General features: G+C 38.6%; 1 protein-coding gene across 1 annotated transcript in view; it reads left to right on the top strand.

Moving 5' to 3' along the window:
- The window catches only part of LOC130557313 (protein disulfide-isomerase A4-like), a 15,036-nt gene extending 2,131 nt beyond the window's left edge, over positions 1-12,905 (top strand). The window contains exons 2-6 of the mRNA XM_057338974.1: positions 11,061-11,156; positions 11,246-11,397; positions 11,478-11,634; positions 11,753-11,986; positions 12,272-12,905. Of these exons, the coding sequence (XP_057194957.1) occupies positions 11,061-11,156; positions 11,246-11,397; positions 11,478-11,634; positions 11,753-11,986; positions 12,272-12,687 (1,055 nt within the window). The 3' untranslated portion in view covers positions 12,688-12,905. The remainder of the gene's footprint in view (positions 1-11,060; positions 11,157-11,245; positions 11,398-11,477; positions 11,635-11,752; positions 11,987-12,271) is intronic.
- The last annotated feature ends 4,245 nt before the right edge of the window (positions 12,906-17,150 follow it).

Here is a 17,150-nt window from a genome sequence, read left to right as displayed (position 1 = left end):
TGTATAGTAGGATTTGTTATTTACTTAAATGTGTCACATTCCTTTTTGCCAGCTGGTGGCGCTATTGCTATAAGTGAACACTGACATGGATATGTGTTCAGGCCAGGACTCTTATCAAACATGTGAAGTGTGAGGCTGGTCAGACATAGTGTGCCTGACTTACTATAGCTTCCTGTTTCATGGCGAAACATCAAACTTTGTCAGGCCGCCACGGACACGCCCCTCAACGAAAAGTCAGGAACTTGCAATGTATTGTCACAAAGGTCTGAAGATCATACTGGCCAAATATGATGCTGACCTGTTTGAATCTCTATGAGGAGACAATCACAGGTTAAAACATGTCACTTCCTGTTGCCAGCTGGTGGCGCTATTGCTATAATTGAACACTGACATGGATATGTGTAATCGTATGCGATAAAATTAATGCAGGCAAATTATGGTAGGACACTCAACGAAAAGTTAGGTTCTTGCAATGTATCGTCACAAAGGTCTGAAGATCATACTGGCCAAATATGATTCTGACCTGTTTAAATCTTTATGAGGAGTTAATCACAGTTTAAAACATGCCACTTCCTGTTTCCTGCAGGTGGCGCTATAACAGTATCTGAAAATTACCATGTAGATGTCTTCAGGCCAGGTCTCTTATCAAACATGTGAAGTTTGGGACTGGTCAGACATTGTGCACCTGAGTTACTATAGGTTCCTGTTTCATGGCGAAACATCAAACTTTATCAGGCCGCCACGGACACGCCCCTCAGAGAAAAGTTAGGATCTTTCAATGTATCTTCACAAAGGTCTGAAGATCATACTGGCTGTACTCTTCAAATATGATGCTGATCTGTTCAAATCTCTATGAGGAGTTAAACACAGTTTAAAACATTTCACTTCCTGTTTCCTGCAGGTGGTGCTATCTGAAAATTACCATGTAGATGTCTTCAGGCCAGGACTTTTATCAAATATGTGAAGTCTGGGGCCTGTTGGACATTGTATGTCTGAGTTACAACAACTTCCTGTTCATGGCGAAACGCCAAACTTTGGATGGCCGCCAGGGTCACGATCCCCCACGAAAAGTCAAGATCTCCGCAATTTAGCTTCGCAAAGGCCTTAAGATGAGAATGACATGAAGATGATGTTGATCGGATTAAAACTCTAGGAGGAGTTCGTTAAAGTACGACGACTGGAAATTGAAACAAATTACAAAATTGCACAGGAGAATAAAAATAACGGACTTCCTGTTGGGTTTAGAGATATGCTCCAAGAGACTTTTCTTAATGATTCAGGGTGTTCTATAAACCCACCAAATTTGGTGCATGTACGTTTTGCGTAGCGGCCTGGGCAGTTCTAGGTGGCGCTAGCGAGCCATTTTTGAAACCCCTATCAGACGTAAATTTTCGCCACGTCTGATGCGTGTGCAAGTTATTGTGAGTTTTTGAGCATGTTTAGGCCTTCAAATTAGCGATCAAAGAGGGAGACGAACACAGAAACAATAGGGCTCTGCACTACGGTGCAAGCCGGGGGCTTGCTCCTCCGTGCTCGGGCCCTAAATATACAGAAATAAAAACATTGTAAAAAAACAACAGTGGTCCAGCAATAAAAAGGTTTGGGAAAAGGGGTTTAGGCTACCCCAAACACGGGGGACTGAATTATGTCTGTTGTCATGAAATGACAGAAGTCTCCATAATCATGTCGAATGGGCAACATCAAGGTAATGGCACAAGTGTTTGATTCTGGAAACATCCGCCGATTGCCATTTAGGTCTTCATGAAGAAATAGAAGACTTGGACTCTCTCTGAAGCCAAACGGAGGTATAGCAGATGCTCCAGAAGCAAACACAAGCACATCTTCAAGGGTAATTGGAATTTTGTTTCCACTTTCTACCTCCACGGCTGCATCTCCATCTGTAACACACAAGCCAAAAAAAGTCTTAAAAACAGCAACCACACAATACCATACCAATATTTTGAGAACAGGTCAATATGTTTGAAAGACATTTTCTTGTTGTTTTTGCATATAATTAAATATTGCAATTTCACAACAAACGACACAAATGTCTAATAGATATGCACATACTCAAAACAAATGTTTGCATAAAATCTTCACTTGATTAAGTTCGGTTGCATAAATCTGTTTTAGACTAGTCTTACAAGTTAAACTGGGGACACATTTAACGATTTTAACTACGATTATGAATGGAATTTGATCATAACCAATAACCGTGCCTAGTCTATTCCAGTTGTTCTCAGTCGTTGTTTCAAATCGCAGATAAAATTGTTCATTGTGTGGTGTCTAAAAATTATAGTCTTTGAATTTATTAAGCAGTTGTTGTCAGTCATCTTCACTACAAATGTATTAATCGTGTTTAATATTTACGACTGGCATTTGTGACTGATGACATTATGACAGTGAGAGATCCTTCACCCATAGAAAACATTTGGCGCATCATAAAGAGGAAGATGCGACAAAGAAGACCTAAGACAGTTGAGCAACTAGAAGCCTGTATTAGACAAGAATGGGACAACATTCCTATTCCTAAACTTGAGCAACTTGTCTCCTCAGTCCCCAGACGTTTGCAGACTGTTATAAAAAGAAGAGGGGATGCCACACAGTGGTAAACATGGCCTTGTCCCAACTTTTTTGAGATGTGTTGATGCCATGAAATTTAAAATCAACTTATTTTTCCATTAAAATGATACATTTTCTCAGTTTAAACATTTGATGTGTCATCTATGTTGTATTCTGAATAAAATATTGAAATTTGAAACTTCCACATCATTGCATTCTGTTTTTATTCACAATTTGTACAGTGTCCCAACTTTTTTGGAATCGGGTTTGTATATTATATTAATTGAAATGCTATGTTTAATATTAATTAATAAATACAAATGATCAACTATAATATAATATTTATATGAATGTGTTTTGAATTATAAATGCTGGGCCTCTCGGGGCACCATATGTCCATGGCAGTGCAATGATGAGACTCAGGCTGGGCGAGCTGGGTCTGTTGGCCTCCGATATCCCAGTGGTACATGAAACATCATCAGGCTTGGTTGGACCTGGTCTGTGGGCCTCATAGAGAGACAAAAAGCTGGTATTAGTGTAGAAGCCATTCACACTTAAAACAGGATGTACAGTCTTATGTAATTGATGTAGGACAGTACTTTAGTTTATGTGCCATTTGTGTTTTGGGCTTTAGATAGATAGATGTCTGCTAATGTCTGTAGATTACCATGTTAAACTATTATCAAGGCTATTTTATTCATAATGTCTGCAGGTTATCATATTAATCTATTCTCAAGTCTATTGTACTGACGAACTTCCTAGGTTATGATGTTAGTTCACTTTGTAGCTTATTGTATTGTTGATCACCTGCTATAAATAAGAGCGGGTCTGTAACACTTCTCTTGCTTGAAGACCTGATGACTTAATACTCCAGAGCTCCATTTTTCATTTTGTTTATATTTTCCGGCTGAACAACTGAGCAGAAACTACCTCAGATGCACAACCACATTTAATAAATGATTATGCTATTATTATGTTATGCTACAGTTTTGTGTTCGGATTGTGATCATTTAAAGCCAAGAAATTCTTGTTGTCATTAAAACATTAAAATGTAGCATGTCGTGGGAACCAACAACAGCACATACATTTACCTATATTTCTATTTATAACACAGCCACTTGAAATTCACGTTTCATTTCTGGGTAACCAAATTTTAAAATAATTTTAAAATATCATGAAAACAACTGCCAGTTGAGAAAAATACATTGGGGAAAATACAGAGGGAAAAAACAAGTTTGTAAATAGTTGTTTTTATGTACCTGCAATAAGCAGTGTTTAGAATTAAAATCAGAATACATGTAAAGAAACAAGTTGTTAATGACTGGCATTTCACACAATAGTCAATTAAAATATTGTTCCAAACAGCACCACAGCAAAACAATTCTAAGTAGAGCAGTTGCGTGGGTATTAAATATATTTTTGTGGTTTTGAAACAATAGGTTGAACATTAGCCCATGTAATCTCAACAGAACAGTGCTTTGACGCCACCTACTGGTGGTTTTATTTTTAGGTTTTATATACAGTATATGGGCTCCTTTCATTTCGGTATTGACCACTTAGTTTAAATGAGCTTGCTAGATTGCATATAATTATTTTTTATAAAATAGGCATTTAGAACATAAGTAATGTAACCAGTCTATTCTAGACCTTACTTTTTACTTGTTATTGTATGTTTCCTATCATGCTTGCACATAATTAATATAGTAAAATGTCACGAAATGTGAGGTGTGGAGAACCCAATTGCAGGCAGCGGAGATTAAAGGGTTAACAAAACAAGATTTATTAAATACAAAACACAAAACGAAGACCCACGATGGGGCAGAACAGAACAAACAGGATAAATAACAGGACGAGGACTAACTAACACTAAACTGAGGAAAAAACACTAGACATAAACTAAACTGGACACTTACTCGACTGACGGTGAAACAGCACGACAGGAACAGCCAATATTGGGCAACACTGGCCGAGCAACAAGACGAACTGAATACAATGGCCGAGCACAGGACAATGACACATGAGGGTATTATATAGGGAGACAGACAAAGGCTAATTAGCAAGGGGCAGGTGTCGGTAATAAAACACTCAGGGAAAGTTAAAGAAGAAACGAGATGGCGGGAACAGAGACGCGGACCGGAGAGAGAGAGTGAGTATGGAAGGCCGAAAGGTCAACAATCTCTCTCTCCACATAAAACCTAAGGCTTTGCCATGACTCTGCTACAAGACCAAGAATAGACATGACATGATGAAGCAGAGTCATGACAGTAAAATACATTAAAAGCTTTATCTATTGTGAAACTAGTTTTTTCACAGCCCTAAATAGTATTTTCTTGATATTCTTCAATGATGTTAAAGATATAGGCCTATGTAATAGTTCTATCTACTGTTAAAAAATACTTCATCTAATTTAATAATAGCTTTAATGATCAAATCTTGTATCCCACACTGTTTGAACAGTGTGTCTCAAATAACACAAGACCATCATAGGCTACAAGTAGCTGTACGTACAGTATATCTGTATAGCCTATGTGCGCTATTTAAAATTAGTCAAGGCAGACACGTTAGACGAACGAACGTTCACACGTTTGCCGACAGGTTTCCTGTTTCCTGTTTCCTGCATCGCTGCCGGCAGCTTGTTTGTATCAGTGCGCTTCCCACTTCGCTCTAATATTAGTGTATTTTATTATCGTTAATTATTATTGTCGTTGCTAACTTATCCTGATATCTCAATAACCCTGTTCCTGTTATTTACTTGGAAGAGTCTAAACCAAATGTGATAGTTAACTTAACGCCGTTAGCATAGCAATAGCGTGTTAGCTTGCTTTCTGTTCACACTGTGGAATATCATCTTGCCTCTGGTTTGTAAGCTAAACATATGGCATGAGGTGCAAGTAACAATAATAGTAGCCATACTATTATTAGAATAGAATAGAATAGAATAGAATAGAAGCCATATCTCACCCGGTTTGAAGTGCAATTCCAATTTACCAAGGTTGCTCGATTGGATCGTAGTATACTCGCTTAAAAAGAGAAACAGTTAGCACACAAGANAGACTTAGCGGTAACTGTGGCAACAGGCGGAGCCGCTCAGCCTCGTGCGTCAATAAGCACTCGCTCACGGAGCAATTAAACATTATGAAAGTGATCAAATATAAAAAAATGGACGAAAATTTTGAAAATCATAAAATGGGAAGATACACGTGAAGCAAGATCTGCAAACTTACTTTCATATGTATATATATATATATATCGAATATCATTCAATTCAATTCAATTTTATTTATATAGCGCTTTTCACAATGTGCATTGTTCCAAAGCAGCTTTACAGGAGCAAATAAGAAAAACACAGAAAGGTAAAACACAGCACAGTGCATGGTGTTTATAGACCAAGCAAGATCATTTAATAAATAATATCTAATAAATAAATGAAAATAAATAAATGCAGTCTCCCGGTGAGCAAGCCAACACTGCACTGCTCTGCTGTGGCGAGGAACCCAAACTCCAATGATGAATAATGGAGAGAAAAAAAACCTCGGGAAGATATATATATATATATCCATTTCAAACAAACAAACCATTATCAAACGGGAATAATGACAAGGCATAAACATTATAAACACCATGGAAAATAAACTGACTTTAAAAGGCACGCACACAACTTTTGACAAGAATACAACGCAACAGTTTAAAATCGCATCCATCCTCATCCCGATTAGCTTTTGAGAGTGTAAGTTTGATAGGCCGCTGGTGCCCTCTGCAAGCATTTGTTAGAATACATAATAGACAAAAAAAATTGTTTATCAGTCTTAATTAATTTTAATGTTGTTCACTAAAACCATATGATCACTCAGTTTTAATACTTTATTTAAAGCAATTATTATTGCCTCATTGTTATATATTTAAGTAATATTAAAGTATATTGGTCACTTAAATCTATCTTTTTTGCACATAAATGAATAAGTAAATAAACACCCAGCCAACATTGGTATGTGGCCCCATGTGGGTTATATCTGGGCGACATGGGCTCCACATGGGCATGGGTAAAAAAGGGCAAAATATATGGGCCCCATGTGGGATTACAAATTTGGGTCCCATATAGGTTTGCCCTTATGGGACCTTTATGGGCTGCATGTGGGCACACGATTTTTGCTTAAAATACATATTATGCCTTTAAACTCCTTTAAATGCTACATTTGAACATTTGTATGTGGGCCCCATATGGGTTTTATCTGGGCGATATGGGCTCCACATGGCATAGGTTAACTCAACTCAACTCAACTTTATTTATATAGCGCTTTTACAATTTTCATTGTTACAAAGCAGCTGTACATGAGACATATTGACTATAAGCAAAATAATTAAAGTTGTACCTGCAGAAACAAGAAAAGGTTGAAAACACAGGAGACAGACAACCCACAACAAAACACTCCACACACACAATATGCACACGTACTAACACACATAGACATAGAGACACACACACACACGGATGCGCACGCACACACACACAACACACACACACGTACGTACACAGACAAGTAGCACACAAACCCACACACACACAACACCACACACACACACACACACACAGCACCACACACACACGCTCAGTGAGAGCACACATTTAGGATAAAGGAGAGAGAAGCACAGGTCAAATATAACAGACTATAAATTCCTATATGCAATATTAATTAAGTAAAACTTTAAAATTCTAAAGCAGCCCCCCCGGTAGTCTAGATTTAAACTGACAGAGTGTGTCTGCCTCCCGGACAGTGCAGGGAAGACTATTCCAAAGTTTAGGCCTAGATAGGAAAAGGATCTACCACCTGCACTTGATTTTGAAATTCTAGGTATTACCAACTGACAGGACGCCTGAGAGCGTAATGCACGTGAAGGACTGTAATACAAAAGGAGTTCATTCAAGTACTGAGGAGCTAAACCATGTAAGGCTTTATAGGTAATAAGCAAGATTTTAAAGTTAACGCGATGCTTTATAGGTAACCAGTGCAAGGTTGACAGAACCGGGCTAATATGTTCATACTTTTTTGTACTGTAACTGTGCGTTCAGACCGCCGCCGTCGAGAGCTCAAAGTGGCCGGAAGTCATTCATTTTCAATGTGAGGCGGCGCAGCGGCGAGGAGCGGCGCGGCGCGTCTCTGGCCGTCAAGGAGAGTTGAAATCAGGTCAACTTTATGGTAATGAGCTATGACGGGTTCGGCGGCAACCAATCGGAACGTAGAAGTCCATCTCTTGAGTGATTCCAGAGAAAGCAGCCCTGTAAACTTTGGTTCCGACCACATTAGTTCCCAAGCAAAATGGAGGAGAAGTTGATAACTGCTGTGGCGGGTTTCCCAATCCTATACGACGCGTCCCTGTTTGCGTACAGGGACATAAATAAAAAAAATGATGCTGGACCAAGGTGTCTGAGATTGTTTGTGTTCCTTGTGAGTTGCTGATGATTTTACGTCATTAACGTTATACATTTTCTGTAAATAAGCGGAAATTTCATGCTAATTTAGCGCCAGAGAATGCAAAACAGTGTTACTGCTGCAGAATATTATTTCGTTAGCAAACTGTAACTACAATAAAGTTTTTTCCACCGATCAATTTCTTGTGGTCAGTCTGCACAAGATCAACAAGCTTGTTTGCTTTGAGGCCCCTTTAAATACAAGATAAGATTTCGATCTACGTCAGAGCGTCAGCGCGCCCAAGACTCTTTCTACAGCGTTGTTGGCAGGGCAGCCAGAGCGATTTTTGACGCGCTCAACGGCGGCGGTCTGAACGCACAGTAAGAACTCGAGCTGCCGCGTTTTGGACCAATTGGAGTTTTTGTAATAAGCCTGCAGGGCAACCACCTAACAGTGCATTACAGTAATCTAGTCTTGATGTCATGAATGCATGAATTAACTTCTCTGCATCTGACATTGACAGCATATGACGTAGTTTAGATATATTCTTAAGATGGAAAAACGCAATTTTACAGGTGTTGGCGACGTGGCTCTCAAATGACAGATTACTATCGAATAGAACGCCAAGATTCTTTGCTGACGACGAGGGTTTTATGGAACATCCGTCAATAGTTAAACAGTATTCTTGGTTGTTACTTATAGCAGTTTTCGGTCCAATAAGTAACACTTCCGTTTTGTCCGAGTTCAGTAATAAAAAGTTGTTACTCATCCAGTTTTTTATATCGACTATGCATTCCATTATTCGATGGAACTGCTGTGTTTCATGAGGCTTCGAGGAAATATAAAGTTGAGTATCATCAGCATAACAGTGAAAGCTAACTCCGTGTCGCACCTACATGTATAATGCGAAGAGCAGAGGCCCTAAGACTGAGCCCTGTGGTACACCGTACTGGACTTGCGATTTGCGTGACACCTCATTGTTTATTGCTACAAATTGAAAACGGTCGGATAAATAAGATTTAAACCATTTCAAAGCTATTCCCTTAATGCCGACATAATTTTCGAGTCTATGTAGGAGTGTGCTGTGGTCAATGGTATCGAATGCAGCACTAAGGTCTAGCAGCACCAATAACGAGATACAACCTCGGTCAGACGCCAATAGCAGATCATTTGTAACTCTGATCAAAGCAGTCTCTGTACTGTGACATGCTCTAAATCCAGACTGGAATTCTTCATTGATGTCATTCCTTTGGAGGAAGGAGCATAATTGAGTTGAAACTACTTTTTCCAGAACTTTAGATATGAAAGGTAGATTCGATATAGGCCTGTAGTTCCTTAGTTCTCTAGGGTCGAGTTGGGGTTTTTTGACAAGGGGCCTTATAACAGCCACCTTATATGCTTTAGGCACATGTCCTAATGTCAGAGATGAGTTAATAATACCAAGAAGAGGATCTATAATTTCTGGGAGCATCTCTTTCAGTAGATTTGTAGGTATAGGGTCTAGTATGCATGTTGTTGATTTAGATGATCTAATAATTTTAGACAGCTCATCTTGATCTAGGTATAAAATAATTGCATTTTCTCCTTAAGGGCGCTGTAGTTAGTTTGTTCAGCGGGTTTCACTTCTGATTGCATTGTTATAATTTTTTCTCTAATATCTTGGATTTTATATGTGAAGTAGTTCATAAATTCATCACTGCTATGCTGATATACAGGATCAGAAGTCACTGACGATTTATTTTTTGTTAATTTAGCCACCGTGTTAAATAAAAACCTAGGGTTGTGCTGGTTTTCTTCTATTAGTGATGAAAAATAGGCGGATCTAGAAGTTTTTAGGGCTTTCCTGTATTTTCGAATACTATCCTTCCATGCTGTACGAAATACCTCTAATTTAGTTTTCTTAAAGTTGCGCTCCATTTTTCGGGCCGCTTTCTTTAGAGCCTGAGTGTGTTCATTATACCACGGTGTGGGGCTGCCATTTTTAATCTTCTTTAAACGTAGTGGAGCAACTTTGTCAGCGTTACCGAGAAGGTGGAATTAAAATTTTCAGTGGTAATGTCAAGATCTTCAACGTTATTTCTCATGATTTGAGACAATTCGGGCAGATTATCGAGAAACGCATCTTTGGTAGTTGAAGTTATTGTTCTACCATATTTGTAACAATGAGTTTTATTTGCAGCCGTAGGCCAGTGAAGCAAACATAATACCAGATAATGATCCGAAATGTCTTCACTCTGCTGAAGGATTTTAACGTCGTCCACATTTATACCGTAAGACAGTATTAAATCTAAAGTATGATTACGAAGGTGAGTGGGTCCTGACACATGTTGACTAATGCCCATGGAGTTAAGAGTGTCTTTGAAAGCCATTCCTAAGGCATCTGTAACGTTATCTACGTGGATGTTAAAGTCACCAACGACAAGGAGTCTATCTGCGGCCAGTACTAGTTCTGATAAGAACCCACCAAATTCTTAAAGAGTACATTCCTCAATATTTTTAAGGGCTTATTTTGGTTTATGGAGTGTCCGACAACAAGTTTATGTACATACATGATGTAAAAATACTATTATTTCGTAATAATAAGCAGTTTTTATTACCTTACTTCTTGACTGACTCTCAAATGATTCGTTCCGCGATTCATCTGTGTAATCTCCGCCTTTCCGCCAGCGTAGTCTGATCTGATTGGTCAGATAGTGTAGTCTGCTGTGATTGGTCAGATGGTCTAGTCTGCTGTGATTGGTCAAATGGTCTAGTCTGCTGTGATTGGTCAAACGCGTTCAGCATGTGTCGCAAATGGACCAGCCTATCATTACTGCTGTATTACGGTTTGCAGGTGGTTGGATATTAACAGTGTATAGAGAGAGATGGCGTCGATTTTACCTTACCAGTTCGAGCCCGAGTCTGACGAATCATTCTTTAATCCTTATACAGATGCCAGTAAGAAAAAGGACTGTTTTAGACACTTCTCTTGTAACAGTTAGTTATCACGGCATACAGTGTACGGTGTTCGTATCTTCAGATGTTATTATAACTATAGTACACCACGCAGTTCTTGAAATAAAGACTTTGCGAGTTAATATGGTGACATAGAGAAACAGGAGCTCCTCAAAGATGGAGATGATGTTGCGATTGTTGGAGTTTTCTCTGGTGAAGAAGATGCTGCATATGAGATCTATCAAGAAGCATGTGAGTAATAAAAATGAGGCATTGTGTAAGAGTCTATGTTGAGCTAAGATCAAAATTTGTTACTAACAATCTGTTCTTTCTTCCTGAAGGTAACTCCTTGCGGGAAGACTTCAAGTTTCTACATACATTTGATAGCGAAGTTGCAAAATTCTTCAAGGCTTCCCCAGGACAAGTTGTCATGCTTCATCCCGAGCGGTTTAGATCTAAATATGAGCCAGCATCTCATTCATTAACAGTTAAAGTAAGTTTAGAGTTTGACATCCTAAGATGCACAACATTTTCTTATAGTGTTCCTAAGGGATATTTGATATTTTCCTAAAGGATTCCACACTTGCTTCAGAAGTGCAAGATTTCTTCAAGAAGCACGCACTGCCTTTGGTTGGACATAGAAAACAAAGCAATGATGCAAAGAGATACACCAAACGACCTCTTGTGGTTGTATATTATGGAGTAGACTTCAGTTTTGATTACAGAGTTGGTAAGTGTATAACAGACTGGCTGTACTTAAAACTCTGTAAAGTATCACGAACATCACTATACAATTACAGCTGTTCCCATTGGTGCATCACTGACACCTTTTGTTATCTTTACCACAGCGACACAGTTTTGGAGAAGCAAAGTGCTTGAAGTAGCAAAGGACTTCCCTGAGTACACATTTGCCATTGCGGATGAGGAAGACTATGCTGATGAATTGAAGAGCCTTGGATTGAGTGATAGTGGTGAAGAGGTGAATGTTGGCATTCTTGGTGAGGGAGGAAAGAAATATGCCATGGAACCAGAAGAATTCGACTCGGATGTGCTTCATAGCTTTGTTATGGCCTTTAAAAAAGGTATGTGGGTTTGTTAATTATTCTTAGTTATAAGAGAAAGATGTCAAATTTTCTTTATGGGGATTTTCTCATGAAGTATTGATAAATGTGGTTTGCAATTAATCTGAATAAAAAAACGCTGACATTTTTAAACCTAACATTTTTGTGCAAACCTCCAGCTAGCCTATTACTGCAAATAAAAACAAGTGATGTAGGTTGTTAAACTCTGAGGACAGTTGGTCTTTTGTATAGCATTTGTCGCTACGAATTCAAATCAATGCTTACATGTCTTTTGTTCTCTAACAGGCAAGGTGAAACCCATTGTAAAGTCTCAACCTATTCCCAAGAGCAACAAAGGACCAGTGACTGTTGTGGTGGGCAAAACTTTCGATGAGATTGTCATGGACGCCAAGAAAGACGTTCTAATTGAATTTTATGCTCCGTGGTGTGGCCACTGTAAAAATATGGAGCCAGATTACATTGCTCTCGGAAAGAAATACAAGAATGAGAAGAATCTCGTCATCGCCAAAATGGATGCCACTGCTAATGATGTGCCTCATGAGAGTTATAAAGTAGAGGGTTTCCCTACAATCTACTTTGCTCCCAGCAACAGCAAGCAGAGCCCAGTCAAACTTGAAGGCGGTAAAAGGGACCTCGACGAACTCAGCAAGTTTGTGGAAAAGCACGCCACACAATTATCACAGAAAAAAGATGAGCTCTAAGAGATTCAGAGAAACCATGAACTTTATGTAATTGCAGTTCCCATTAAATGGAAGTTCTCCTGAGAAATCAGTGACCTTCAGAAAAAAAGAATGTTTTGATTTATTTTTGTTGTTTTGTATTTTTATTTTGTTTCTGGGATCAAAACATTCAGTAATTTCATTCCAAACCAAGCACTGTAAATGATATTCCTTCCTCCAGTCTTTTAAATAAAAAATGTAAATTGAGTGGTTGTCTTGAATAGGATCTTTATACATGTTCATTTGTGAACTGGGTCATCCGACTAGAATTTAGCTGTTGATCTATTTTCTTACATCAATGTTGCGGGGTTTAGTGTAGATATGATGAACATTGAACATTCATACGTGAACATTCACGTGACGGGATTAACGCCAAGTAAGCAAAATTGACCATTGTTGGACCATGGCATTGTGTGCCGTCATAGACCGCCTAGAAAGATTAGGCTTGTTCGACTTGATGCGGTGCCGAAAGAGCCGACAGGCGGATGACATCAAAGTACGATGCGAAACTTTTTATGGTTTTTCGAATCGCTCTCGCGGTACGTGATGTCATCCTCCTGTCGGATCTTGCGGCGCCGCATCAAGTCGAACAAGCATATTCTTCGGGAGTGGGAGGAGCTTAATAAACCAGTTGACCCAAGCCCAAACGGTCCACAGGAAGTGGCACAGTTGAATGCTAAAAATAAAGACATGTTTTCCTTATCGACTTGATGGTCATATAGATCTGTTTACCTTAGTATTTGCTTCGTTACAAATCATGAACACTCTACTAAAGAATTCGCACGACACTGTCCAAAAACGCAAACACATTAACAATCGGCTTACATGATCCATGGCAGTAAAAAATCCGACGACTGACAATTTGTCGAGCCGGTTTTCAGTTTAACAACAAAATGTATTCGTTCAAAATCAAGAACAAAGAGAACTTCTTCACATGGCCCCCACTGCAGTCGCGCATCCGATTGGACGAATCCCGGAAAGCGCCTGGCCAATTGAGCTCCGCGATATTAAGCAGCTCGAACATGGCTGGTTCTGATTGGCTCATCTGTTTGGCGCTCGTTGATTCTGCAGTGCCCGAGGTGGGCGGCGAATTCTGAGTATAAACGACAGACTGAGCGGTTTTCAATACTTCAATACAGAAACGGAAATATTAGGATTTATAGACATTTCAAATTTTATTCAAATTCGACTACAGTCTGCCTCCGCCAAAAGTTATAAACCTCTGACAAAACTCATACTTGAAGAGACCGAGACAAAAGAGTCAAATTTCAGATGCTAAACATTTTTTTTACTACTGGTGCTGTATCAGCCCATATAACACATTTTCGCTTCACTTTATTTCCTTGCTCATTTATATGTGTAATTAATGCTTGCAATGTTTACTGGTTTATATTTATTGAAATTTCTGTGTTTGTGTTATGTTTTTGTCTTATAGAAAACCACTTACACTTATGCAAGGAATTGTAGGAGTTGTTACTGGGTGGATTTGGGATACTCCCGTGCACCATAACCAGACTATCAACTGGCAACATAGTTATATGCAACAGCCCTAACTCAGCCATTGAAATGAAGACTTAAAATTTTTATAGTTTACATGCTTAAAACCGGTTCTTACATTAATAGGCCTAAATTAACCCAAAATCGGTTGCAACAAGGTGAGGTTTCCTGACCCGTACTTACTCTTAGGTCAATGGTTGAAGTTCATGTATGTTGTTCCTTTACAATCCGCAACTTTGTATTAGTGATCATCTTATCTGTGCACATTTTCTCTAGTTTGTGGTTTTAAAAGCAGTCAATGATGTTCCGAACATCAATAGATTTTGCTCGATATACTACATTTTTTAAAAACAATACACTAGTAAAGAATGTCCAGTATACTTGATTACTGGTATACTTCTTACTGTTAAAATCAAAGTGTGGTTTATTTGTCACAATATTGAAAGTGTAGTAGCTTCAACTACAGCAGTGTGCTAATAAGAACTGTCACAATTATGAACATTAAAATAATTATTATATATTCATAAAACATGAAACAGACAATGTTAGAACTGAAAGTGCCCTATAAAATGTCAACGCAGGACTTGCATTTCAAAGTCAATAAAAACATCTAATAGAACCAGTAAAGAAAACACCCAGTAGAGTAACTGAAATGCTGCTGGTTCTCATCCTTGAGTGTGTTGAATTTTATGCGTAAATTGTTACACTGTCAGAACCTGGACTTCGAGTTCGCTGTAGATGGCTTCAGGGATCACAGCATCTTCTTCATCTGGAAAGATAGAAGACAGTATGATCGTAAGAAAACTTAATACTTATGCCAAAAAGGATTCGCCATACTACATGATTTATGAATAATTTACAGCATTTAATTGAACATTTAATTTATCAGAGGTGGATATGTTAGACCAGCTGACTGCACTTTGGACAAATTAATTGAGCAGAAAGGGTCATATATATACATTTTTAAAGGCCCACTGTCCTGCAAAGTTTAGCTTCAACCTTAATCAAACACCTGAACCAGCTACCAAATGCACGTTATTGGAGGAAAAAGTTTATTAATTTTATTGTTACTTTAAAAGCAATAGCCTAGTATCAGATTTATTGAAATACTGTCTGCTAAATAAAACATTACACAGAAAAAAACATTACAAAATTACAAAAATGAAATGAATTATACAATGTGGACACATCTCAACATATAGCTGCCTTAACAGCTAGCAACAGTACTTTAAAATGCAAAAAAAGTAAATAAAATATGAGACACTATTTGATATTTGAAAATAGCCTTAAATATTTCACATACTTAATATTTCCATATTGACATAGTATTTTTTCCTACTATGGATGTCAATGGGGACCAAAAACTGTTTTATTACCAAAATCCTCAAAATGTATTTTTATATGTTCCACACAAGAAAGATAATTATAAAGGTGTGGAACATTGAGGGTGAACAGATTATGACAATTTTCATTTTGGGGTGAAATATCCCTTTAAACGATTCCTTATCCAATTGCTCCCTCTAGTGGGCAACGTTTATACCACAGCCTTAATCGTTCAGTTTAAGTAGCTGATGATATGGATCAGGGCAGGGGTGTCGAACCCGCGGCTCTCGAGCCACATGCGGCTCTTTCACTGCCTCTTTGCGGCTCTTAAATCATCTATCCACAAGTTGCTTCTTAATCGCATTTTTTGTTTTTAAATTATATTAAACTGAACTAAACTAAACAGAAATGTATACAAATTGATTTTGAAATAAAAAAATGAAATGTATCTTTTTTAAATAATTATTTTTGTACTGAACGTCATGCGCTACTAGCGGCTAGCCTCGTCTAGTTCGTACTGTAATTGGCAATCATCATGGCGGAGTCAGGGAAGCGTACAGCTAAACGCAAATATGTAGATGAGCACAGAACATTTCAATCTGAATGGGAGGATTTATATTTTTTGTTGAAAGAAACGGAAAACCATTCTGCTTGATATGTCAGACTTCACTGTCGCATTTTAAGGCTTCAAATCTTGAGCGCCATTTCCCCACACTCCATCCTACCGAGGGCCGGGAATTTCCCAAAGGCAGTGAACTTCGAAAGCACAAGGTAAAAACGTAGAAACGTCAGTCAGAGAAGCAAACTCAGCTCTTTCGGAAATTTACCAAACATTCAGAGACGGTCACATTAGCATCATATCAGCTGGCATGGAATATTGCGCGAGCTAAAAAGCCGTACAGTGAAGGGGACTTCATTAAAAAGTGCCTCAATGATGTTATTGATGTTTTTTGTCCCGAAAACGAACATTTGAAACGTTCGGTAGCGGACCTTCAATTGTCACGACACACTGTTGAACAAAGAATATCGGACATTAATAACGCTGTTGAAACGAATGTATATTCCGATCTTCAGAAGTGCATGTATTTCAGCATTGCTGTTGATGAATCCTGCGATGTTCAGGATAAGCCACAGATGGCAATATTTGTTCGGTCTGTGTCAGAAGACTGCACGATTAAAGAAGAGCTGCTTGACATTATGCCACTGACAGACAGGACTCGTGGCATCGACCTGAAAGAGACACTGATGACAGCTGTTGAGAAAGCCAATCTACCGTTATCAAAACTAACCGCAATTGCCACGGATGGAGCGCCATCTATGGTCGGATCTAAGAATGGCCTTGTAGGGTTGTGTAAAGCTGATGAACATTTTCCAGATTTTTGGAAGTTTCACTGTATTATTCACCAAGAACACTTGGTGTCTAAAAAACTAAACTTAGACCACGTAACGAAACCTGTGCTGGAAATTGTCAATTTTATACGCACGCATGCTCTCAATCACAGACAGTTCCGAAATCTCATTGCTGAACTTGATGAAGATCTTCCATCTGATGTGCTTCTGCACTGCACTGTGAGATGGCTTTCAAGAGGTAATGTTCTTTCCCGCTTTTTTGAGCTTTTGAATCC

Source organism: Triplophysa rosa, linkage group LG7 (genome assembly GCF_024868665.1).
Source record: "Triplophysa rosa linkage group LG7, Trosa_1v2, whole genome shotgun sequence".
Taxonomy (NCBI): domain Eukaryota; kingdom Metazoa; phylum Chordata; class Actinopteri; order Cypriniformes; family Nemacheilidae; genus Triplophysa; species Triplophysa rosa.
This window is presented reverse-complemented; position numbering and strand designations above follow the sequence as displayed.